Raw genomic sequence first — 10,889 nt, 5'->3', positions numbered from 1 at the left:
CCTTAAGCCCCTTCTCAATCCCTGAGGTTTGGGAAGGGCTGACAGGAGAAGACACGCGACCAAAGATTAGACAATCCAAGCACTGCAAACTCAGCCCCACCCCCACTTCAGTGCTTGGCTTGGGGTCAGGTGGGCACCAAGCTGGGTTAGTCAGGGCCAGAACCTTTGCCGAACTTAGCTCCCCTCCCCTCCCCTCCCCTCCCTTACCCCCCCCCCTTTCCCTTTCTTTTTTGTTTTTTTGGAAACAGGGTCTTGCTCTGTTGCCCAGGCTGGAGTGTAGTGGTGCAATCACAGTTCCCTGCAGCCTCAGACTCCTGGACTCAAGTGTTCTTTTGCCTCAGCCTCCCAAAGTGTGGGGATTACAGGCATACTCTGCCGTGCCCAGCCTGCTGGAACGTTTCTAAGGAAGGGGTGCTCCTTGCCCCTGGGTCTGTGAGAGTGAGCAGGCTGTGAGCTAGAGCTACTGGTGGCTGCCATGTGGTGAGAGCCCGCCTGTGAGGAAAACCAGCAGAGAGGAGAGCAGAGCCAAAGCAGGGAGAATAAGAGCAGTCCTAACAAGCCCCTGGATCCAGCTGGGCCTGAAGCCAGATCCACTTCTGGACTTTTCAGTAACCGATGCCAATACATTGCCTTTTATAACAGAGCCTGAATTGGGTTCTGTCATTTGCAACCGAAGAGTTGTATGTGCTATATTCCTGAAAGGGACAAACACGTGCCTGATACACAGTAGGCTCTCAATACATGTGGAAGATAAGACCTTTGTGAGAACAGCCAGTCTCAAGACATATTCTATGAGTTCCTGGGTCTAACACTCCGCACATGGCAGAATTATAGAGATGACAAGCAGGCTTGTGGCTGCCGGGAGCTAGGGCTGGTGGAGGGTGGAGGTGGGTGTGACATCTTCACGGGGATGGGACAGGTCTGGATCTTGAGTGCTGTGGTGGCTTCATGATCTCCACATGTGACAAAATGACGTAGAGCCGTATGCATACCCTGTGCCAATGTTGGTTTCCTGGTCTGGTATTGTACTAGAGTTATGTAAGATAGAACCATTGGGAGAAACCCAGTAAAGGGTACAACGGCACCTCTCTATACTATTTTTGCAAGTTCCTGTGAATCTGTAATAATTTCAAAATAAAAAGTTATGAAGAAGAAGTTCTTTGTAGGCGTACCACCCAGCAGCTCTTGGACCCCAAAAGGCAGAGCATGGGCATTGAAACCAGATGAAGCAGAGCTGAAATCTGAGCATGGCTGTTCACCTGCTAAGTGGTCTTGAAATTAGGTGGACCAGAGCTGAAATCTGAGCATGGCTGTTCAGCTGCTAAGTGGTCTTGGGTCAGTCACGTCTCTCCTCCTGCCCTCAGCATTCTCATCCGTGGAGTGGGGCTCACTGGGGCTCATGGGCCTGCCCCATGGGGTGGTGATGACAGAGGATACAATCAAGACTGTGCTCTGTCTCGCTCAGGACCTGGCTATGGGAGGTGATAAACTTCAGCAGCAGAAGCAGGCCATCAACACAGCGGGGGCCTTGCGCGGACCTGGCAAGGTCATGGGTTCTGAGCCAGCCTCCCTGGGCTTGAGTCCTGGCTCTGCTGCTCCCTGCCTGGGTGACCTGGGGCAGGCTACTTGACCTCTCTGGCCCTCAGTGTTTCCATCTGTACAATGGAGATAATCATAGTGCTTATCACGTATGCTACTTTTGAGGATTATTTTTTGTAGAGACAGGTTCTCCCTATGTTCCCCTATGTGGCTGATCCTGAACTCCTGGCCTCAGGCAAGCCTCCCAACTCAGCCTCCCAAAGCTCTGGGATTTCGGGTGTGAGCCATGTAGCCTGGTCTGCTTTTGAGGATTAAATGAGATAGTGCACCTGAGGCCCCTAGGGCAGAACCTCACACTTGCAGGGACAGTAGCCCTTTGGGGTGCGGAGAATGGCCCCATGGGTGGGGGTGGGGGGCCCCTGGCCATGCAGCGAGGTCTGTTGCAGCATTGCCAGGAAAGCTCTCACTTCCTGGGGATCAGGAAGTGAGCTTCCCCTTCAAGATCCTGCAGCCAATGATGAATCCCACTCCGGCCAAGCAGAAAATCTGATCCCAGGCACCTAAGGAAGTGGAGGGACCCCTGCCCAGAGAACCCAGGCTCCCGCCTTCCTTCTCCCGGTCCTCCCTGAGGATGGAGAGCACAAACCTGAAGTGGAATCTGCACGGAATGGACTTCGAGGTACAGCCTCTGAGAATAAAGGAAAGGATACAGTGTTTGTGGTCAGTGAAAGAATTCTGGGGACAGTCGGGGCTCAGTGGGTTGCTTGAGGGAGGCTACAGATGTTCCTCTGTCTCCAAACATGTATTTCATGGTCTGTCATGGTTTTAGGATCCCTAGAATTCCATCGCTGAGCTCATCCCTGGGTTAAACACTGCCCACTCCTGCGTTCTGTTCTTTTCAAACTAGAGGAGTAACATATTAAGCCATGAATGTGTGAACTGATTTATGACAGGGTCTGGGGTGAGGCATGCTCAAAGCAGACCGAGGAAGGGCAGGAGGGGCACAGGAAGGGGGAGGGGGAGGGTTGGGGGTAGGGAATGATGCCTAAGGCAAGCTTTGCCTGCTCTGGCTGGCTCTTGGTGATAATCTATTTAAAGGCCTCCCCTGGCTGTTCTCGTTGATGTAGATCCATTTGAGCAGTTTCAGGGCTGCAGTCTTTATTTAATGCAGCTCCGAGCCTGATGCGCAGGGCCCAGAGCTGAGCGGAGGCTGGCTCCTGGCAATGCTTAATAGCAAGGTGAGAACGTGGAGCTCCTGAGTAGGGGAGGCGCGACGTCAGGCAGCAAGGGCTGGGCCGGCTATGCTGCACAACCTGCTCCTTGCTGCTGCTGGAAGGATGGAGCAGGCTGGAGGTGGAAATTCCCACCCCGGAGTCAGCACTTAGGAGAAGGGAATCTCAGTGTCAAATGAGCTGACGATTCGGTGGAATGGGAGAGGCTTTACTGAATAGTGGCTGAGGATAAGCCAGCATGGCTTCAGCAAACAAGAAATACGCTGGGTCATGGAGTAGTCTAGTCAGGTACGGCTGAATCCAGGACTCCCTGTGAGAACATCTAACAGTTCCTGAGACCACATGCTTCCTGCTGAATACGCTGGGGGAGCATGTCTGGGGCCAGGCATTCCCTGCAAAAGTCCCAAGGTCCTTTCTGATTGGTCTGGCTTGGGTCACATGCCCCTTCCCTAAACCAAACACTGTGGCCAGGAGGATGGGATAGGCTGATTGTCTCCGCCCACTCCAAAGCACCAAGTGAAGAGGGGAGGGAGGTCAGTCCCATCCAAGCCTCACAGAGGGCAGGAGGCCCCAGAGCAGGGCTGGCCTAGGAAGCAAGCAGACACTGGCTCACGGCAACGCTGAGCCTGTGTCCACACACCTCATCCAACGTACCCCTCTCAGCTGCCTCTGCAGATACTTCTTCAGATGAGAGCACTGAAGTAGAGGGACTTACCCAACACCCAGAGGGGGATTCCAGCTAAAATAGAATCCAGATAAAAGATTTTATTTTATTCTCAGTTCTTTCCAGCGCCTCCTGGTCCAGCTGGCACTGATCTCCTGTCCCATGTTCCCTGCCCCTGATATTCCAGAGTACTTGGACTCCTAGGTTTGGGACCGGAAAAGGATCTTAGAGTTTGTTGTCTCCAGTCTCTTTGAGTAATGCACCTAGGGTCACACAGCCCACGAAGAGCAGAACGGGGACTAGAATCCACGTCTAATAGGACAGCTTGTCACTTACCTTGTGTCTGCCTCACTGCTTGGGAGTCAGGTCTTAACTGTGTGGCCCTGGTGTCTATCTGCTTGCCAACCTTAGCTTCCCATCTCCCCATGGTGAGGTTGTGAGGGTATCCCTGAGGGCCCCCTAGAGCTCCCCAGGCTCAGCCCCTGATTGATGGTCTGCGCGTTCCTGGGTCTCCACGCGCCGCGGTTTGCATGTCTTACTCCTCCTTGACATCATTTTCTTTCTAGATAATTGCTTTGTTCTAATTCTTTAGAGGTAATTTTCTTCTGTTACTTTATTTCTACAGTTAACACCCTCCAATTAATTTCATAGCTCTTGAAAGTTCTCACATAAGTTGCCCTCACAAACCCTTCCAGTTTAACCGTCGCGTGCAACAGCAGCGTCTCCGACAACACAGCCATCTATTCACGCCTACTGCATCCGAGCGCATCGGTTGCATTTGATCTTCATAATAACCTTAGGAGAGTAGCCTGCTTTTACAGAGAGGAAAAATTCAGACTCAAAGAGGTAAAGCAGTCTGCTCCAGGACTGTAGTACAGGCAGAGCTGGGATTTGAACCTCCACCTCCAGCTGCTGGCCTGAGTCAACAGCTGCTCCAGATTCAAGGGGGAGCACATGGTGGCTGTCAGGTCCCAGGTGCACATCTGTCCTACTGGGGTGGCTCCAGAGTGAACTTGGTGGCCCTACTGGCTCCACCTCTGGCGATTCCCTACAACCTTCCCCTGGATCCTACACAGAGAAGCTTCCCTGGCAGGCAGGAGGAAATGAAATCCAGGCAAAACACAGGGTCTCAGCATCCGTGCATGGATGGGGAAAAGACAGTAGTGGTTATAGCATCTCTTGGGGAGAGGAGGAAAAAAAACGTAACACCAACTACATTTGAAGAGAAATAATACATGATTTCAAATTCTATTTTCTTATCTCTCTCAGTACATCTCCTGGTGCTATTTTATCTAGTAAATAGGAGACCTAGTTGTTATTCTCAATTATGATATTAACACTCCCGGTGACCCTGGGCAACTTACCTCCCTTCTCTGAGCTGGTTTCTCTATCTATCACCACCTGCTCAAGGACAAAAAGATGTTCTCGCAGGAAGGAAGCTCCCCGTGTCTGGAACAGGCCTGGGCCCTCGTTTACCCAGCAGGTGCTGCTGGTGTGGGCGGGGGTGGCCTGCAAGGGGTGGACGGACTGCAGTCCCCGGTGCCTGCTCTCAACCTCTCTCTCCTTTTTCCTAACCACAGACCTAACCCTCCTGACCGTGTTTGCACTTGCTAGCCTCACAGATCCTTCTGCCAACCTCCCTGTCCTGTTAGATTCTAGAATTTTCCCCTGTCCCTTCCTCCCAGAGTTGGGGGAAGGGTAACAGCAAACCCCAGCTGGGCGACAACTTCCGCCGCCATGTGCTTGGTTCGATACTGTTTTCCTATTTTTCCAGCCATCTCCCTCCTTGGGGGGAGGTTGCCACGGGCGATCGGCCCAGCCTGTGTTTACCTCCGCACTCTGTGCCTCCTCTCCTGCATCCCGCAGGGGCTCCCCAGCCATCTGGAATGGGGCCCACAGCTCCCCTCTCCCCCACATGCCAGCCGAGAAGGCCGGTTTGAGCACTGCATGGGAGGCCCAAGCTTCCCGCCAACATGGGCAACTGAATTTGGAAAACAGCTCATCACCAACGAAGAAAAAAAAAAACAAAAAAACAAATAATGAACTGCAGAGACCCTGGGCTGGGGTTTGGCAAACACCGATGGAAACAAGTCCCCTATGAAAAAGTCTAATGATTTTTGCTCTTGTTCAGAACTGAAGACTAATTCTAAAATATTGGTCGTCCGGAAAGAGAGGTACCGGGTGGGGCCACAAGCTAGTTCCAGCCCGCAGGAGACCCAGGGCTCTGTAGCCCGGGAGACTCAGCGCTCACACATGCAAAGCACACCTGGAGGACCCTGGGTAGACAGTGCTGTGAGGCAGATAGGATGAATGGACCTTGGTTGCTGCTTTTAATGGAGAGGGAAGCTCAGGCTCAGGGATATGACCATTTCTGGGCAGATCTGGGTCCTCATCTGTGATAGTCTGAGGCTCCCGTCGTAGCTTAGGGAGGACTTCAGGTCATATTTGTACCAAATCCTCTCCTGAACCCTAGGGCGACAGTTAAAATATTTATCAACCCGAGGTGCCAGGGCGCTGAGCCAGCAGGGCTGTGGCCAGACCAGCCACTGGATAGGGCAGGTCCCAGAGGCCCCGGAGGCCCTGGAGGCTGGGGCTAGGGGCGGGGTGGCCAGGACAGAGGAGTAGAGGCCTCTGGGGCCAGAGGCAGCAGCTACTCACCACCTGGGATGGAAGCAATTTAATATTTTAGCAGCTGGCTTGCCCCACCAAGTGTCCCGGGTGGTTGTCAGTGCTGCTCCAACCAGCACCTGGCTATGACCCAGCACGCATATTCCATAGCAGCAAAGTCAAACCTGCCTCGCCGTGCGGCTTCTGGGCCTCATTTCCACAGGCCTGGGGGACCTCGGGGAAGGCGGGATGAGAGGCTCTGGGGTCACCTTCTGGTGCTCTGTGCCGATAAGAGGACCCTTGTCCAGTGCTTGGCCTAGAGCCTGGCATGAGGTTACTGCTCAAGAAGGGTTCACTGCATTTAAAATTTCCAAAGCTGTGCTTCTGCCTGCCCCTGCCCCTCTCTTGTGAGAAACATGACCATCAAGTAAACAGGCAAGCAGCCACACATCCAGGCAGAGCGCAGTGGCTGTGGCCACCGCCGCCCCCCTGCCCAGGCCTCATTTCAGGAGCAGCCTTGCAGCGGGCTGGCGAAGCCCCGCACACAGGACAGCGTCCTTTCTCGGGACTACATCTTGTATGAGAAGGCAAAGACGCCTTCACAACCTGGTTCATTCACCTGCTAAGCCCCGACCCCCCGCAGCTAGGCTCTGGGGTCCTGGCCAGGCCTCACACCCACCTAAGATGAGACAGGGTGTGGCAGAAGAAGGGGCCCAGACTTTTTGAAGGAAGCCCTTCCATAGCAGAGCCCTGAGCGGCGCTGGGGTCTCCTGAGGAGCCGCCTGCAAGAAGCCTTCTCCTTTGAACAGAAGACTGCGAGGGAAGTGGGTTGGAGCCTGGGGGCGGAGGAGGGAATGGTGATCTTGGAGGGAACATTACAGAGGTGGCTCCTCTGGTCCTTGGCCAGGATAACCACCTCCTCTCCCGGTTGCAATCAAAGAGTGGGTGGCCCTGCAGCTCCTGCATCAGAAGCACCTAGGCATATGCTTGTTAAACCTGCAGACTCTAGGCGCTGGGCAGCGTCCGTCCGGCCAAGTGAGCATCGCTGGGGCAGGGCCGTGAAGATGACCTTTCAAAAAATGACTGCAGCGATTGATGCTCTTGCTTCCAAACGTTTGAGAACAACTCCCTTAGACTGAGATGTCATGCTTCTTGGGCCGGAATTCCCCTTCACTTCCTCCTCCCCTACCCCAGACTGTCTGGGCTTGAGTCCCATTCTGCCACTTAAAGCTGTGGGAGTTTGAGTGCCTCAGCTGCCTCATCTGTGAAATGGGAGAGAAGTAGAACCCACCTCCCCTTTGAGCCTTGCTTCCAAGGGAGTAGAAGGCACCTTGCCTTATGGCTCCCTGAGAGCAGCTCTGACAGAAGCTGTTACAGAAGGGAACTCATCCCTGCCTTGCCCTGGTGCATGGGGTCATCAAGCACCAGGTGGTGGCATTGGTTGGGGTGAAAAGGGCTCTGCACCCCTAACACAAGGGCTCTAGACCTGGCTTCACGCCATCACACCTGTATGATCCATTCTCAGTGCTGGGACACAGCTCTTCCAGACAAGCAAGGCCCCTGTTTTCAAGGTGTCAAGACGCAGACAACAAACTCACAAACAAACCAGTGAAACGATCGGTGATATCTGTTGTGAAGGCAATTGAAAGACCCCAATGCCAAGTAACCGACATGGTGTAAATAGTGGCAGAGTGTCCTGGGCAGAGAGAACAGCAAGGGCAAAGGTCCTGGGGCAGGAATGGATGCAGAGTGCTAAGGGGACAGAAAGAAGGCTGCTGTGCTGGAGCGTCCCCAGGGAGGAGCGGTGGGGTGAGGGAGGGGGTGAGTTCAGAGAGGCAGCCCGGCAGATCTTGCAGGGCCTATGGAGCTTATTCTAAGTGTGATGGGCAGCTCCTCCCAGCTGGGAGAATTAAATGGAGTAATGAAGCACAGCGCTTGCACCAGGGTTAGTGCCAGGTGACTGCTGTCTGTGCCCTCACCCCATGACAGACGCACCATGGCTGAGACATTAGGGTCACATGGTGACTTGGAGCCTCAGGTCCTAGGAACTGCCCGGACGCAACTTCAGATCGTTGGCTGGGATCCATTCAAAGACGTCAGGAGGTGTTTATTCAGATCACTGGCTTCTCTCTGCACCGCCCCCGACCCTCACCCCCCACCCCCGCCATCCCCCAACACGGGGCCACGGTAAGGCAGTTCGTCTGTTTCCTCAAACCTAAAACACAGCCGGGCTTTTCAGGGCTCTAAAGCCCCCGAGTGTGGTGGGTGCCCCGAGAAGGACAGGGCAGGGATGTCTGGGGATCCGGTTCTCTCCCGCTTGCAGGTGTGGCTGGCGTGCGCGTTGGGAGCGCCTGCTTGCCCCTCCTCCGGGGGGAAGGACTGGCCGTCGTCCCTGCTCCGGGGATGCGGGATGCGGGTGCGCCGAGCCCTCGGGAGGCCTGGCTCTGGTGTGGGCTGCGGGGAGAAGGCGCGGGAAGGAAGGAAAGAGGCGAAACGGTGCGGGAGGGAGGCGGCCGTTGCCATGGAAGGAGCTGCAAGGTATTCTGGGACCAGAATTCTCTCTGCAGAGGGCCGGGTGGGGGGCGGCCGGCTGGGGAAGGTGAGGGGAAAGCCAGTGCCATTCCTTTGTCCTTGGCGCTTCTCAGCCTCCCTGCAGACCGCGAACGGAGCCCCCGCACCCCCGAGGCTGGCCTCTGGCCTCCCGCCCCAGCCCGGCCGGGGGCCCCTCCCCGCTCCACCGTCCGCCTTGGGTACAGAAGCGGCGAGTGGCCCCTTTCCAGGAGGCCTGTTTACCAGCACGACAACAGCAAATTAGTGCGCTTAAGAGGCATTCAGCGTTTATCCCGGCAAACATGCGCAGCGCGAAGGGGGCCTGCAAGGCCTGCTCCCCGGAATCTACTGAAATGGGTCTGCTGTGCATCTTAATCGACTTCCTTCCACCCACCACATTAAATGCATTTAATCTACTCTTGCAAATGGCTAATTTTGAAAATCCGCTTATCAGAATTAGGTCCTCAACATCCGTATTTATTTACTTTTCATTTTCATAATCTTTTTTTTTTTTTTCCATGTGTGTGACTGAATTCCGTTTACTATTGTCTGGCTCTCTCTCACACGTCCCGGGGGGCCGGGGCAGGGGAGAAGGGCCAGGTTAGGAGCAAACTGGAAATGGAAACCTGGCAGGGATAAAAGGCATGGGCTCGGGATTTGAGGACTGGGAGGCTCTTCCCCGGTGGCAGCATCTTCAGGAAATCACCAAGAGCTGAGGCTTGAGCAGAGCAGGTTTAAAAAGGCGATGAGGAAGTCTTGCTGAATCCCAGGCACCCGGGGCCTGCCTGGCAGGAATCAGCAGCCGTGTCAGAAATGTGCAAGAAAGTGGTTGGGATCAACTGTCTTCCCCAGCGCCCCCGGTGCCAGGCTCCGTGCTAAGCGCTTCACGTGGACCGGCACTCATGCTCACGCCAGCCCTGCTCAGTGAATGCCAGGCGCGTCTCGCAGACAAGAAGACTCCTGCTGCGGCTTAGACCCACATTCACATCCAGACTGCACGTCCTCCTCTGCAGCATGTTGTCAAGCGTGCAAGGCACGTTTTTCCTATGAGTGTGTAAGAAACACAAGTTTGTGTGTGCGGGACTCAGGCCTGTGAGAAACGCAGACCAAGGGAGAGATGGGTGTTCAGAATCTGGAAAATGGCTCTCCAGGTCACAACCTGTGCAGCCTCAAGTGTGAATTCCGCATGTGGCCTTCCTCACACCACGTTTGGGTTTTCCAAGTTTGCTAACAGCTGCTACAAAGCTAGGAAGAGCGGCCAGGCCTCTTGGCCTCTAAAGGACTTATCACTCAATGTTAATTTTGTTGTTGCCAGTCCCTTAATGAGCTTATTTGGCACACATCTAGAGCAAAAACCTGAATTTCACTTCATTTAATTTACTTTCAACATTGGCTGGGCACCTCCTATTGGCCAAGTGATGTTCTGCAGAATACCTGGGTGGAAGGATAAATCCGATCTGTTTCTAGCCTTGGGAAGCTCACATTAACTGGATTTTACAAGAAAGGCTCAGAACAACAAAGTGTTAACATACGCATACCAGACAATTTTATTTTCCCAAATAACTGCTAAATTATGTTGTAGCCATCTTAGATTTCCAGATCTATGGGAATTTCTAAAGCATAAGGCATTAATTACATCCTGATGGTTGAGATTAGGGCTGAATTGTCTGCAGACTTGAACTCAAACCTGCAGTTCTGCCACCTTCAATTTATGACCTTGGGCACTTTGGAGCCTCAGTATCCTCATCTGTGTAATGGGGATTATATAAATATCTACCCATAGGGCTCTGAAGATTTAAATTAATGCTGTAAATTAATGTAGGTGGAGCCTTTAGTGAGGTATTTGACAAAGGTCTACATCTAACAACTAAATAGTAAGCATTATGATATATAATCATTTACTCATACTCAGCAAATAGAATTCAAAGACAGAAATAAACATTGATCAAAGAAATGTTTTCCAACGTTCTGAGTATGTTCGTGAGGCACCTGGAAAGCTACCGAAGCAGCCAGTGGGTCTTCAGGCCCTGCCGCCAGGTGCTGGCTGAATGGCAAGGTGGACCAATGATTTACTGGGGCCCCTCCCTCGTTTCTCTGGCCCCCACCTTTTCCCCTTTCGACTTCCTGCCTCTCTCTAGAATTACATGATATGCCAAAGTAAATTCCCTCAGACTTGCAAATAGCCTATACTTAATCCCCCCCACCCCGCCCACCTGAGGATAAAAACTCCTTGCAGAAGACAAAATTTCCTCCCATCCCGTGTTAGGGATGTGTGGGCGCATGTCTGCAGGAAGGGG

General features: G+C 53.4%; 1 protein-coding gene across 1 annotated transcript; it reads left to right on the top strand.

Moving 5' to 3' along the window:
* The first annotated feature begins 8,337 nt into the window (after positions 1 to 8,337).
* LOC126956388 (uncharacterized) lies at positions 8,338 to 9,236 on the top strand. Its single transcript, XM_050793377.1, has 2 exons — positions 8,338 to 8,580; positions 8,688 to 9,236. Exons 1-2 carry the CDS (start codon positions 8,453 to 8,455, stop codon positions 8,965 to 8,967), a joined length of 408 nt encoding a protein of 135 aa, XP_050649334.1. The 5' UTR covers positions 8,338 to 8,452; the 3' UTR covers positions 8,968 to 9,236.
* The last annotated feature ends 1,653 nt before the right edge of the window (positions 9,237 to 10,889 follow it).

This window comes from Macaca thibetana, chromosome 6 (genome assembly GCF_024542745.1).
Source record: "Macaca thibetana thibetana isolate TM-01 chromosome 6, ASM2454274v1, whole genome shotgun sequence".
Taxonomy (NCBI): domain Eukaryota; kingdom Metazoa; phylum Chordata; class Mammalia; order Primates; family Cercopithecidae; genus Macaca; species Macaca thibetana.
This window is presented reverse-complemented; position numbering and strand designations above follow the sequence as displayed.

Coding starts and splice junctions, on each gene's coding strand:
- LOC126956388 (XM_050793377.1), top strand. CDS start 8,453: ATGCGGGTGCGCCGAGCCCTCGGGAGGCCTGGCTCTGGTGTGGGCTGC. Junction 8,581..8,687: donor GCCATGGAAGGAGCTGCAAG/GTATTCTGGGAC, acceptor GGCGCTTCTCAG/CCTCCCTGCAGACCGCGAAC.